At 41.0% G+C, this 14,471-nt stretch overlaps 2 protein-coding genes across 2 annotated transcripts; both read left to right on the top strand.

Annotated features, from left to right (window-relative positions):
• Window positions 1-1,018: 1,018 nt before the first annotated feature.
• Window positions 1,019-1,995, top strand: zgc:113691 (uncharacterized protein MCAP_0864). The gene has a single exon (XM_015956302.3). The coding sequence runs from the start codon at window positions 1,231-1,233 to the stop codon at window positions 1,870-1,872; it is 642 nt and encodes a 213-aa protein (XP_015811788.1). The 5' UTR covers window positions 1,019-1,230; the 3' UTR covers window positions 1,873-1,995.
• A 429-nt stretch (window positions 1,996-2,424) lies between these two features.
• ndc1 (NDC1 transmembrane nucleoporin) lies at window positions 2,425-13,333 on the top strand. The gene is made up of 18 exons (XM_015956297.3): window positions 2,425-2,595; window positions 3,187-3,307; window positions 3,434-3,532; window positions 3,610-3,784; window positions 3,866-3,992; window positions 4,183-4,291; window positions 4,368-4,419; window positions 4,509-4,641; window positions 9,475-9,567; window positions 9,644-9,725; window positions 9,805-9,963; window positions 10,046-10,297; window positions 10,444-10,556; window positions 11,380-11,430; window positions 12,337-12,400; window positions 12,474-12,574; window positions 12,763-12,923; window positions 13,009-13,333. The coding sequence occupies exons 1-18, from the start codon at window positions 2,557-2,559 to the stop codon at window positions 13,070-13,072; spliced, it is 1,995 nt and encodes a 664-aa protein (XP_015811783.1). The 5' UTR covers window positions 2,425-2,556; the 3' UTR covers window positions 13,073-13,333.
• The last annotated feature ends 1,138 nt before the right edge of the window (window positions 13,334-14,471 follow it).

The following is a 14,471-nucleotide window of genomic DNA, read 5'->3' as shown; positions in this document are numbered from 1 at the left end:
TTTTTTTTATTTATTTTTTTAATCTTTTTTTGGAAATTTGTTTTTATTTCTGATTGAAAAGTTAAAGATCGATCTTTTATTTTTGCCAAAATGAAACAACTAATGAAATTTACATGGGGGGGTTAATGTTCAATAGTAATTTCACTTTATGAAGACATTTTTTTAAAAAAGTGGAGGGAAAATGCATCTACTTACCAACTAGTAACACTGTCTTATAATTTTTTTAATGTTCTCCCCTCTTTGCTGTTCATAGAAATTATTTATTACATAGCACCTTTCAAAATAAGTCACAAGGTGCTTCACAAGAACAAAAAAAATTAAAGAATAAAACACATATAAAAATGGATAAAAAATATAAAAAAATGGGAAAAATGTCAAATAAAATTTGATATGAAGACAAAAACTAGTAAGTAATGGTGATACAGGATCCCGAGTAAAGCACAATTAATAGAAACCGCAGCATGAAATAGGAAGTCAGAAAAATCAACAGAAGGTCAAACAAAAGCCAGCCTGAACAGATCTGCTGCTTTTTAAATGAGACCACTGAGTCCACTCCTAACTCTCACCAGGCAGGTAACGTAGACTTTTGCATCAGTTCTTGCCAGCGTTAGAGGTCCGCGTCCAGTTTGATAGTTGGACATTTTAAATATTTAGAGGGAGATTGTAACTAACCTGTAGAGACTGAACATTTAAAAGCGAGTGTCTGACTTTCAAAGTGAACATTTCTCTGTTTCTTGGCCTACTTATCCATCTTACCTGTCGTGTGGCGGAGTCAACTGATAAAATCTAGTCTCACAGTTTGGGTGAACAGATCACCTGCTGTGGAAAATGTTGAACAATACATGACAGCACGCAGACTGTCAGCGTGTGGTCCACATCCTGCAAAGAGGAAACTCTTGTTAAGACATGTGCCTATTATTTACACAGATTAGCGTGGGCAGACTTTTTAGATTAATTAACAAATTAGGGGGAAAAATGTGGTTACTTGACACGGTGTCAAAGGGATGGTGGCGCCATAATTAATGGTTATTCTAGCCTTAGCTTTGGGTTACACAGGAGCCAGTTGTCTAACAGATAATCCTTTCAGAGCAATGTCACCCAACTCATTCTTAGCCATGTAGGTAGGTGCTGATGCTTGTGGACTTCTCATCACCCTAGGAGTTTCTGATCTTGTTTTTCAAAGGGAATGCAATATTAGTCTTTCCTTCATTTTTGACACCTTTCCGTAGGATGGCTTCATCTGGTAAAAGTGATAAACTATCCAAATTTGAGATGCTGAAGCTTTTGGAAAATTGCAGAAAGGAAAGAGATGATGCTTTGCAAAGAGAGAGTGTTCTAAAGGAGAAACTCAGGCAGTATGAGACAAGGATGCGTTCATCTGAGGCTCAAAGACAAAAGCTGAAGACCCTGATGGCTGAAACCAAAGAACTAAAGAAACAAGTGAAGACTCTTCGGACTGAAATTGGGCTAGAGAACAGCCCCAGTTTTAACGGGAAGACTACCAAGGACGTAGTCAATGACCTGCGTGAGAAGGAGCGTGAGTGCACCTCTCTGGTAGAGAAATCTACAAAACTTAGTTTGACTGTTGATGACTTGACAGCAGAGCTGTCAAATACAGTCACCACCAAGACACTTTTAGAAGACCAAGTACGGTCGCTGCAGCAAAATCTCAAGGATATGACTAATAACCAACGCCGTCTATTGAAGCTGTGGGAAGACAAGAAGATCCAAAGGGAGCAGCTTACTCTCCCTGTTATCACCCAGAGACCACTTTCTCACAAAGCAGCTCAGACTGACATGTCTGTCAGCACATTCCAAAAGCTTCCACCTAATGCTTTTGAAACCAAGACCACCTCTAAGGACAATGACTGAAGGCTGTTCCAGAAAAACACAGTTCAAGATTTGGAAACATGAGAAATCCCATAATGCACAATGAAGCCAATAAAGGATTTCATCAGCATGGACACTGAACATGACAGACTTAATTGAATTTACAAAACAAGAATTATGTGATAAGACAAAATAAGACTGGCATATTACAAAACTGAGGTTACGCATTACAAAACGTGAATTATATGCAACAAAAGTTACAGTTACAAAACATGCTACAAAACTTGCTACACGTTACATGTAATATTGTCCTAATCCTAGCTCCATACTTATTAGATTTGTTTTGCTTTGTATATGTCATTAGAAACAGGAACTTCTTTTTTTTCTCCTTTGCTTTTTCTCAATGTTGTCTGTTTAATGTAATACTGTGTACAATATGTGTTTGTAATTGTAACATATCTATCTTTACATGATTTTAAATAAATGTTTGTTAATTTCTCTTACCTGATTAAATTTTCATATAAGCTCAAAAACCAAGTCTGGACTTGAACATATTTATGTGAAACGATTGGAAACAGGCAATAGGATGGGCAGCTGTTAACGGTGTCCTTCGGAGGCCCTTTGAATGCATGTGGCGCGATATGAAAAAGTAGGGCTAAATAGTGAGACAGCCGGAGAGCTGAAGCTTTTATTAACACCTAGTGAGTTTCTATTTAATTAAGCAACATGTTTTCTACAGAGACGAGTTGTTGGTTCATCCGTAAGGTGAGTCTTTTTATTCCTGAAAGCAATTTATGAAGCTAAAAACATGCTGCGGGTGAGCTAACATGCTAGCTCCTTGAAAACTTCATTTCTTGTTTACGTTTGTTACATGAATGAAATTTACCAATCACTGGAATTTACTTAATGTTATATTAGCTTTGTGTTTAAGAAAACTACAAGTTACATTTGAGAAGCAAGCAATTTGAAATAAAAAGACAGTGAAATAATAATAATTAGACAATAATAATAAACTTGCTAACGACACACCAGTCTAAAGTTGGTGGAATTTAGTTTAGCGGTTTTGTTAATGATCGTCTGAAAACGTTTGCTACCATTATTGTTAGTGTGTAATTGTTAAGTAAACAGTTTATTTATTACGAATCTACGTGCTAACTATTTGGTTTCTCTTTTAGACAGGGTTACGTGGTATTTAACACAGTTTAATGTAAATGAAATAGTGTTCAAATTGACGTGGTGGAATTGGTTCTGAAATTCATTTGGATACTAATGACGAGCTCATGCACGCTACTGTGGCAAACGCATCCATTCCTAAAACAAACTGCAGCTGTGTGGAGTAGCTGTCTTTCTGTTCAGGTCATTTGCTGGAGAGCGGCAGCCAGCATTGCTTGGTCTGTCCTCCTGTTACCACCTACCACCGCAGTTTTTGTGCTGCTCAGCAAGTTTAGTCTTCTTCAACCCATCCAGACAATATCAGGTTTGTCTTGTATTAAAATAAAAAAATAATTGGATCAGTTTGAAGTTGTATGTAAAACGTGTGTGTGTGTGTGTGTGTGTGTGTGTGTGCGTGCGTGTGCGCGCGCGCGCGTGTGTGTGTCAACAGAATGCCTGTCACTGATAAGTGCCAGTTCAATTTTCTCCTTCATTCTGCTGGGAGGTGTGATCGTCATGGTTGGTTTCCTGATCTTGGAGTATTACACAGGTACATTGCAGGTGTTGTTAAAATGGTTATTTATTAATTTGTTTGTCTTAACATGTTCTCTGTATTTTGTTTTTTAGTTATTCCAACAATTGCCTGCTCCAAAATTGCATTATTGAGTCAGCTTCTTCATCCTCGCCAGTTTATCAACTCCATAGGCCACTGCCTCATGGGCGTGATCGTAGGCTGGTGCTGTGCCGTCACCATAGGTCACAGATACAAGATGCTTGGCCGCCCATGCAAAATTAGTGACGGGTAATTACTTAATAGTCCAGATTTATGTTGAGCTTTACGTGTGTCATCCATAATTCATTTGCTTCTATGTGGTTTTAACAGTTACTCTCAGATGTGTCTTAATGAGCATCATCTCATCTTTCTGCTGGCGGGAGCCTTTGTTGGATTCTCTCATAGTCTTCTGGGAGTGATCCACAACATCAATTATATCTCTTTTCAAATAGTTCAGGTATGTGATGTGAGCAATGTAATTAAGCCAAGTGATGGCAATCATAAGCTTTAATTGTACTTATATATGGTATCAACACTGATCTGTATGCTAGAATCTGAGTAAATGATTAGCTCAGTATTTTAGAAAGCATAAATGCCATCATTTTGCATAGTTCTAATTTTTTGTGTGTGTTTTATTGTTTCCTCAGCAACACAAATACCTTCGTTTCAAAGGGTCGCTGCCGTTGGTGCTGAAGTGTAGCGCCACTCAGGCGTTTTACTCTGTCAGAAATTACATTGTTGTGTATTTCTTTTTGGGTAATTCACTTCTTTGTTTTATATTAGTTTGTCTGTTTTCTGCACAAGTAACTGGTTTCTAATTTAATATTTACAGGTTACATTCCAAAAACATGGGTGTGCAAAACTCTGAACCTACAGTTAGAAGGGTCTGTGCACACGTCTAAATATGCCTATAACTATGTTGTGTCTTTGCACCAATTTAAAATCTGATTGTGTTTGTGTCGTGTTTTTTCAGCTCTGTCCATCCTCTGGACAGCATAGCTGTACTGCTGGACCTTTCTCTGCTTTATCATCTCTGGATCAGTGCCACCTTCCTCCTCTTCACTTGGTACATCACACTGCTGCTCTTTAGGATCTTTGTCACTGAGGTATGTTCTTTCATGGTGTCTTTCTCTTCAAAAGTGAACTAAATGGTAGATTTAAAACCATGATAGAGGGGATTTTGAAATAATTAAAGTTGTTATACCTAGGTATGCTCCGATTCGATCACGTGACGTGATTGGAAATTGGGCCCTGCATTTCCTACCAGCTATCGCCCAATTTCTCTTATTAATGTTGATCTCAAAATAATTTGTAAAGCCCTGGCAAAAAAATTAGAGAAAGTAACCCCCTTCATAATACACCCTGACCAAACTGGTTTCATTAAGGGTAGACAGTCATCCACAAACTCACGTGGATTACTTAATTTGATAGATTTCTCTTACAGTAGAAACATAGAAACTAGTATATTATCTCTAGATGCAGAAAAGGCTTTTGATAGAGTTAACACCACATTGGAGCAGGCGGATGGAGACTAGGGGTCTTAGCACACCTCTGTTGTTGCTTGGCTTCCTGGGACTGGAGGCTAGGAGTGGGGATCTGGCCGTCTGGTTGGGGTCTGGGGTGGTGGGTTGCTGTGCTTAGCGTTGGGCGGGGGAGCCTGCTCATCAGCACCCCAGCAGGAAGGGTCGAACTCTTGGAACCAGTAATGGTTGTACCCCATGTGCAGCAGTACCGGGACCAGAGTGAATAGGGTGTGTATGGGGAGCATGAGTGGGTGTCCGGCTTGCATTTTTGTAAGTCTTTGGTTGTATGTGTATGTGAGAGCATGAGGGAGGGAGTGTTTGACTGTGTTTGTGTATGACTGCATATGTCAGGTAGGGCTGCAACTAACGATTATTTTCATAATCGATTAATCTGACGATTATTTTTTTCGATTAATCGGTTTGTTATTGTTTAGCTATTTAACCTATACAAGTGATGAATACATTTCAGTTAAGAAAAAGAAAAACATAGGAGAATTGTGCAGTTGACTGCAATCGATTTTATTGCACATAAACACAGTCAGCGGTGTAAAATGAGCTAAACAGTGCAAACTATCAGTCCAGAATAATTTTTTGGCATCAAAATATAAGAGGTAAATTCCATAAAAAATTATGTAGAATCTAGAATAGAGTTTGTAAGTGGTATGCATTGCTGGGGGGTGAGTGTCTTGTTCCCCGTGTAGTTGTCCATCGTTGCTTGGTTTTTTTTTTCTGCATAAGAAACACAAATTGACTGACATAAGTATAAAGCAGCACACACACTACAACACTAAATCAATATTATATTATTTGAATTAATTAACAATATACAGTGATAATTTATTTAGATAAAAAATGCGTTGTGAGGCGTTTTACAGCATTACACAGTAAAACAGCCTTTTAATAGTAAAAAAAATGACTTTCTGAATTTCTCCTGTATTTAAAAATTGAAAGCGTACAGCTATGCCGCGTTATATTCACCTGGACACAGCTCGTCTGTATATTTTTCTCTGTGGAGTTGTCCTTTTTTGAATGAGGAACATAGTTATGGGTTTGTGCCATTTTTCTCTTAACGAGAACATTCTTATAAACAGATGTGCTAAATTTGGCAAGCGCATGATACACAACACGGAGGAGATTCACGATTGCATCTAGTCAATCAGAAGTAGAACACCGTAAACTGACGCGGCAAAAAACATGTTTAACATCCACTATAACGAACTCAGCTAAAACACTAAGTCCCAAATTTGATCTGCGTGTAGTATATTTAGCTTGTTTATTTTCTGTTACTTACCGGGCTGGCTCTTCCTCTGCTGCATCAGCCCCCACATGTTTTCGTCTCAAATGTTCACTTAGGGACATCGTGCTTCTGTGCCATGCTAGATGGTTTTGGCATATTTTGCAGGTCACCCGTCTTTTCATGGCATCTAGAGTGAAGTGCTCCCATACTCGTTGAGGTTTTTGTCTGGGGTTTCTCTTCAGTTTTGTCGCTTCTATTTTTCTTCCGTATTTCTTCTTGTTCCGCCATCTCTCACAGCAAGATGCGCGTCAGTAACGTGTTACGTCATGAAAACCGAGGGCACTTATTGGCTCATTTCTTCTTCTACGGCTCCACTGGTAGATCAGTGGCTCATTACTGCCACACACTGGCGGCAAATTTAACAGATTGTAACCGATGTCAGACTGTGGTAAAAATAGACTTTATGCGGTAAAATGTGATTATTAAACAACTAATCGATGACTAAAAAAGTTGTTAACTATTTTAATAATCGATTATAATCAATTAAATTGATTAGCTGTTTCAGCTCTAATGTCAGGTGGGGCCTTTGACTCCTCCCTTCTCCTGGGACTTCTTTTGGTGATATAGATCTTCGTCTCCCCTCTCCCTGCCACACCTGGTGTGGAGTGCGGTGCCTTGGTCAGCCTGGGTCGTGGCTCTAGGGGCCGTGGAGTTTTCAGATTTTTGGTATCTGCCTGACCAATTCCGGTGGCTGCCTGGTGGGATCTGGGTCCCTGGGCTCTGCTGGGTCTCCAGCGGGGGTGGTCGCCCCTGGGTCATGGGTCATTGGGTCCCGGGCTCAGCCGGCTAGGGGGTGGGAGGCTGCGGGCGGGCCTGTAGGCTTGCCACCGATATCTCCCGGGACTCTGCCGGCTGCTGGTTGTGGCCCCCGGGGCGATCCTCTGCGCCTCTCGAGGGGGGCGGGGCCTTTTCTGGTCACAGTCTCCCTGGGGTTTCTGTGCTCTGGGGCAACTCCTGGATTTCTGGTACTTGGAGCTCCCTCTGTCTCTTGCACATCTTTAGGGGGCAGATCTGTGGCTCCTCACACTCTCTGTTGGACGCTCCTATAGAGAAACCTTACATAAACAAGCGCGTGTACACACACAGGTGCTCACATGGTGCTCTCATAAGTATGGACTTGGGCACGTTCAACACATGTCTTAAGGCTATGGTGGGCACTTAATGCACTGTGATTTTTTATCGTGTGATTGTTCAGTTAAACAATGTTGATTATATATTTCTTCATCAAGTTGACGCAGTGATAGCTTGATCTTGTTGTATTGTTGTTGTGTCCCTTTATTTATTTATTTATTTTTTTGTTGCTTTTATTTTCTCTTTCTGCAGGTCTAGAAGCAGACTCTTGTTCATTATGGTTTATTTTTGTGGTATCTTTTGTCTTTTCCTTTCTCTTTCACCTCTGACTCCGTGTCTGGTCGGAATTACAAAGCATTCTAAAACAATAACAAAGTTTTAAGTATCAGGCTTGACATTAAAAGCAGACGCTTTGATGCTCCACCTGAGAGTAAATCTGTAAGGCTTGTCACCAGCATTCAGACATCAATTCTGCTTGCTTCACAGCCAGACAGGGCACACAAAAAAAAAGGAAAAAAAAAAGGAAATTGGGCCCGATAAAGGATCGGGAGAAATAAATCTGATTTAAGCTTTTAAAGCAATAAACATAAATTTTTAAATTCATCCTGAAATAGAGATTTTCAAATAGAATATAAACGGCTTTATTAGCATTTCAATTACTTCCTCTACATTGGTATTATTTGTTTCTTGTACGAAAACAACACAGTAACGCCACACGATTTACCACAGGCAGGAACTCGGACACCAAGGTGCAGCTGTTAACTAGCCTAGCAGACTAACGCAGAGCCAACGTGTGTCCCCAGGAGAGCTAAAATGTTTGCAGCTTGGTGGTATTTTAAACCAGGTAGACAAGGCAGAGCTACAACACTTGTAATGTGTGCGTGCTGAGCATTCAACATGTTGGAAAGGACACAGCTCCATGATTTGCTGCCTTCAAACAAACTACTTTCGCTATCGGCTTTTTCTTTCGGGCATCAGCAAAGCGTATCACCAGTCTCCATTAAATCCCAGTTTGCCACGAACAGTCCCATTTCAGTGAAGTCAGACAAGACGTGGAGTCAGCCGACAAAGAGAGATACACTCATAAACAAAGAGAAATAGCCTACAGACTAGACTAGACTTCTAGCGCTGGAGCTACAGTTATGTAGGAAAATGTTTGACTGCCTTCTCCGTCACATCAACACGCATTGTTCAGTACGGCTGCATACTGAGTGAGTAAACTATTTGAAATGAGAGCAACACTGCCTGCTACTTTTAAATGTATTCACAATATAAACAGGTTTCTTTTGAATAGTGTATTTCCCAAACAAGTGAAAGTGAAACTTTAAAGAAAGACGAGTGAAACTTGTGATTGTCTTCTTCCTTTTCAAGTGTTTGTGCTGCTGTAGTACGTGAATTTCCCCGCTGTCAGATCAAGTCTATTGTATTGTAAAGCTCAACTTGGATGCGTCCATATTTTGATGCTTTCCTGAAAAGTATCAGATCGGATCGTGACTCTGTATCGGCAGATACTCAAAATCAAATGCCTCGGAATCAGATCAGGAGCAAAAATAGGTGATCGAAACATCCCTAGTTATAGAGAATCTACAGAACAAGCTAGGTTTTTAACATAAACACTCACCCCTCCCCTCGGGTATCGTCCTTGAGATGCTTCTACCGGAACCGGAAACCAGCATTGCTAGAGAAAACGAGATGGTGCTAAACACCAGTCACTGTTTTCTAGGTCCAATCGTCTTTTTTGTTGTCCATGACTTTAAATGGTGTTTTACTTTTTGGGACTCTGGTAGTTTGTCCTAGCAGCCGGCTGTTCCTCCTTCTCTGATATTGTTGAACTGTGAGCATCTCACACTGATCTGTTTTCCAAATTTGCCATTGTAGCTTTAGAGTTAGGGTTAGACATAAAACATAAGAAAATAGTCTTAAAATTCATATAAAAAATAAAAAAAACAGAAGTGCACTTAACTCTAGGGGGCAAGAGGGTAATGCCAAAATGTTTTTATCATCTTAAGAAGTTGAATGAAAAGAGACCAAAAGTGTTTTCTGTGCAGGTGTACACTTTTCCTGTGCAGTCGACTTTCACTGAGGATTCCCACCAGAGTCTCCCCAAAGTGCTCACTGACAAGCAGCCAATGATATTAAAGGTATGAAAAACTCCTTTAATTCACGTGTTTCTATTTAATAACAGATTTGATCACTGCTGTGTTTCCCAAATGTTAGTTTCTAGCTCTGCAGGACTTGGCTCTGTTGTCTCAACACTCTCCTTCTCGACGCAGTGAAGTCTTCAGCCTCAGTCAGCCAGGTGATCTTTACACAGAAGAGCTCATTGGGTGGTTGTTTGTTTACTCTCTGTTATGTATTTCTCATTCTTACTCTTCCAGGTGGACACCCTCATAACTGGAATGCCATAAGTGGAGAGTGTTTGTCTCTGCTGGCTGCGCTGACCCAGAGGCTCGCAGCCTATCATGAAACCGTGGCGACCAACGGCAGAGCTAAATCACTGTCAAGTGGAAGTGAAAGGATAACTTCTGAGCCATCAAGTACTGGTTTGATTTGGATCAAGACTTTCTGACTAATGTGTGTTTGATTCTGTTACTAGCTTTTGCAATAATTATATTTCAGGTACAGAAGATCCGATGAGTCCAAGGCCCGTGTTCCTAATGAAAACTCCAAATATAGCTTTTGCCCGGTCTGTTGGAGGAAGTTCTCAGAGCCCTCTGACGATACCATTCACTCCAGACCTGGACAGTCCTTTTGCATCCCCCGCTCTGCGACGCCTCATCGCTCCTGTGGAGCAGTGCTCGCCATGGCACGGGACTGTGCAGAGCCCACACATTATGAGGAGAGCCCCAAAGCTTTGGTCCACCTCCACAGGTTCGTAACCATCGAGTCACTCTAAAAGATAAAAGTTCACCTCGTTTGTTTGGTTCTTCGTAGGTTTAGAACCTAGCTTGGTATTTTTCAGTGGTAATTTTCAAATGTAGCATTAATTCAAAAGTTTTTAGCTTCTGTCTCTTCAGATTTACAGGTCAATGGCAGCCCCCCACCTTCCCCAGCCACTGTTCCCGGTCCGAAGCAGGAAATCTCCAAACCAAGTTTTTTGGCCCAGTTTCTCCAGAACAGAAAAGAACAGGTGCTTCACCACCATTAAATAAAAAACTCTAGTGTTGAAATGTAGGTAGTTGGTTATAAATCTCCAACAGGAACTTGGTTACAGTTCAAATTAAAGTTTGATTATGGATAAAAAGCTATTTTAAAAATAATGCGTCCATGGGTCGTTTAGAGGTGTGCAGAAGGAAGGTACAGTATTTGCTTTTAAAGTTATATTTTATCCATCCATCATCCATTTTTGGCCGCATATTCTGGGTCGGGTCGCGGAGGCAGCCGCCTAAACAGGGAGGCCCAGACTTCCCTCTCCCTAGCCACTTGGACCAGCTCCTCCAGAGGAATCCTAAGGTGTTCCCTAGCTAGCTAAGAGACATAGTCCCTCCAGCGTGTCCTGGGTCTTCCTTTAGGTCTTCTCCTGGTTGGACATGCACGGGAAACCTCACCAGGTAGACGTCCAGGAGGCATCCTAACCAGATGCCCGAGCCACCTCAACTGGCCCTCTTAATGCGGAAGAGCAGCTGATCTACTCGGAGCCCCTCCCTGACGACCAAACTTCTCACCCTATCTCTAAAGAATAGCCCACACACCCTGCAGAGAAAACTCATTTCAGCTGCTTGTATCCACAATCTTGTTCTTTCGGTCACTACCCAAAACTTGTGACCACAGACGAGGATCGGAACATCATGCATCTGCAGCAAACCCGGTACCACGACTGCTAGCAACCTCATTCCATTGTTGCTTTTACAACCTCCGCACACTAGATGTCACTATGGTGTTCAACCTTTAGCATGATAAATATGATTTGTTTACGCTCATCATTATTAATGTGTTGAAACTGTCTCATTCAGGTTAAACACTTCTTGGCAAAGCGGGTGCTGATAATGTATTTGTTTAACAAGGTAAGAAGTGAGCATGAACACCGAGGGTCTCCTGCATGCTGAGTTTCTGTTGTCGCTAGTTTAGCTGCTGCTTCTGATTCTGGTCATGCACATGGCTAATGTACCTAGTTTTTATTTTCATGAGCCTCACTAACATTAACCTGCATGAGTTGGGTAGCTATGTAGCGTGTGCTTTGTGTCTGTTTTAGTTTAGCTCATCAAATGTCCACAAACCTTTTTTCTGATCATATCAAAACTTTTAGACTTTGATATTTATCATCATGTAGTAAACTTTCTTCTTGAGGTTTTCTGTGATTACAGATCTGTGTAGCAAAGCCATAAGGATGCTTCTTTAATTAGGAAAAAAAAAGAAACCCTGATTTAAAGTCTTTAATGCTCTAATATTGCCAGAATATGTGGTTTTAACACACATGCATATTCCAGTTATTTAAAACAAAACAAAGACCACATTCATTCTGAATTGGTGAGAAAAATCTCATTAATCCCAGCAGAGTGGAGGTTCAACGCCGTTCTCAAGTCTTCACATTAGTTGAATAGTTTTAAATGCAACAAAAGCGAAGCAGAATTGTTGCACAAAAGATCTGTTTGGACTTGTTTCACTCTCACCTTTTGAACTCTTCGATCTCCATCTGGGTGTAGATGTCTGGTCGTCGCTTCACTGATGTCTTCTCCAGTTACGCTGTGGTCAGGTTCAGATTGAGATGGCTAACTTGTTTATCTCCATGTAAACTCCAGAAATCAGACTTGTTTTGCAACATGAGCAGTAATGGAGAAAGTTTTTTATCTCAAAATTTCAAAACTATTATAAGTCTCATAGCACATTTATTGCCTGTTACGTTGACCTAATCGGCCATAAAAGCCATATTAGTCAGGGCTAGTTTCACTAGCTAATGTTGTGTCCCTCAGCTCCCAGAAGCCTCCAGTCAGGCTCTGTTCGCCGACAGCCAGGCTCACATCTGGGCTTTGGAAGGTGAGACGAGATTGTAACCATTTTCATTCAAATCCGATATGATGATTCAATGTTTATAATTTTTTATGTTTAGGGCTGTCGTACCTAGTTCAAGCCTCCTTCACAGAGGACCAGTTTGGGGTTGTTCAGACTACACTACCCAGTATTCTCAGCTCCATGCTGCTCTTACAAGAGGCAAGTTTAGTTTGTGTTCTGGAATTACACACCAGTCGTTTTAATGGGATTGTGTGAGTTTTATGGTTCATGTTCATAACCAGACCTGTCTAGAAAATGTAAGCGATAATATTTAAGATGTTGAACAGCAGCCAGGTCACATGCTTCCAGATGCTCGGTGACATCGGTTGCATCATTTTCATTTTAAGGCCGTGGACCGACACTTCAAGCTGCCTCATGCGTCCAGTAAGCCCGTCAGGTCGACCAGCAGCATGGAAGACTCAACCTACAAAACGCTTCGCTTTGCTCTGAGGGCCACGCTCAAGACCGCCATTTACAGGATTACAACCACCTTTGGAGATCACTTAAAGTAAGGCTGCCAATGCATTTAAATGTGGGGTTTAGTCTGGAAAGTTAACAATGACAGTAATACTGTTTTGTTTTTAACTCCTTAGTGCTGTGGAGATGTCTGCAGAGCACCGGAAAAGATTGCAGCAGTTTTTACAATACAAGGAATAAGACTCCGCCCCCTGGCTTTTGTGTTGTGCATCTTCTTTACGCAGGAGGTGCAACGTTACACGTGATGGACAACAACTTTTTGTTTTGGATACATTTTAGCTTTAAGCAGCTCAATTCCCCACATTTACTTTTTGTATTTAACAAATGACTCTTTAAAGATGAGCTTATGCAACGTTGCCTTCTGGTTTCAGCTGCAGTTTTTCTTGTGAAGTTTGAGTGGTGACAAGAGTTTGGTTTTAAAATGAGATGGTTACAGTTGCAGATGTGTTCTGTAAATGTTTTCATAGATTTGCTTTTCTTCTGGACACCATTCTGCCTTAACTGCAGCGTGCACCAGTTCAGTCAGGCTTGTGTGTGTTAGATTTGGATGAGATGATGATTTGAGATCTCACTAGAATTCAGCGAATAAAATTTTTCTCAGAAATGATTTTGAGATCATGGCAAGTTAAACTGATATCATTGCATCTGACATACAGCCAGGAGCCATAAACTGGCTCCCATTTAGATCAAATCAAGGTCATGCAACTTTGACATAAGGCCAAGATATTGTCAAGTACGTGTATTTGAGATCTGAAAATATGAAGAAAAAAAATCCAATAAGTTCATTTCTAAAAACGGGCCATTGTTACAACAGAAATACTTCACAACCCAAAACCTGTAGAACATTTTTTCCCTCTTCTTCCAAACTCCTAAAGGGCAACAGGCAGGAAAAGCTGAAGTTTAAATGTATTCATATAGCACCTTCTAGGGTTTTACAACCCCCGAAGGCGCTTTACAACACGAGTGGTGATGAGCTACAATGTGGCTACATTGTAGCAGCTGCCCTTAGGTACACAAGTACCACCAGTCCCTCTGACCACCACCAGCAGGCAAGAGGACTCTAACCTTCTGGGTACAGGGCTCTGCCACAGTTGGATTCAAAACTATTTTGGGGACTTTCATCTACATTTAAACTATTAAAGTAACACAATTTGCTGAAAACCTCTAAGTTTAACACGACAGTTTTAGCATAAAGTTTTCTGTTGAACCAAATGACCTGCACTTGCGTAACGCCATTCGGAGTCAGAGAACGCCAAAGCTCTTTACATTACAGAGAATCCTTTGTACTTTCACACTGATGAGCTACGATGGAGCCACAGCTGCCCTGGGACAACACCGGCCCCTCCATCCACCACCAACAGGGGAGGAAGGTGAAGCGACTTGCCAGAGGACACGACTGCGGTGGCCTGGGTTCAAATCTGCAACCCACAGGGCAAACTAACCTCTGAGCCACCATTGCCCCAATAACAGCAACAAAGTGGAGAGCATTGTCTTTATTTATTGCACAAACTGTACACATTTCCAACTGAATCGGTAAAATGCAACATTGGGTAGTGATGGGGAAACAAACTGGTAATCA

The sequence above is a fragment of the Nothobranchius furzeri genome, chromosome 11 (genome assembly GCF_043380555.1).
Source record: "Nothobranchius furzeri strain GRZ-AD chromosome 11, NfurGRZ-RIMD1, whole genome shotgun sequence".
Taxonomy (NCBI): Eukaryota; Metazoa; Chordata; class Actinopteri; order Cyprinodontiformes; family Nothobranchiidae; genus Nothobranchius; species Nothobranchius furzeri.
This window is presented reverse-complemented; position numbering and strand designations above follow the sequence as displayed.

Excerpts from the sequence above, each read along its gene's own strand:
- zgc:113691 (XM_015956302.3), top strand. The coding sequence starts at position 1,231 with ATGGCTTCATCTGGTAAAAGTGATAAACTATCCAAATTTGAGATGCTG.
- ndc1 (XM_015956297.3), top strand. The coding sequence starts at position 2,557 with ATGTTTTCTACAGAGACGAGTTGTTGGTTCATCCGTAAG. Across the intron at positions 3,308-3,433 it reads ACCCATCCAGACAATATCAG|AATGCCTGTCACTGATAAGT; the intron begins GTTTGTCTTGTA and ends GTGTGTCAACAG. Across the intron at positions 4,292-4,367 it reads TGTTGTGTATTTCTTTTTGG|GTTACATTCCAAAAACATGG; the intron begins GTAATTCACTTC and ends TAATATTTACAG.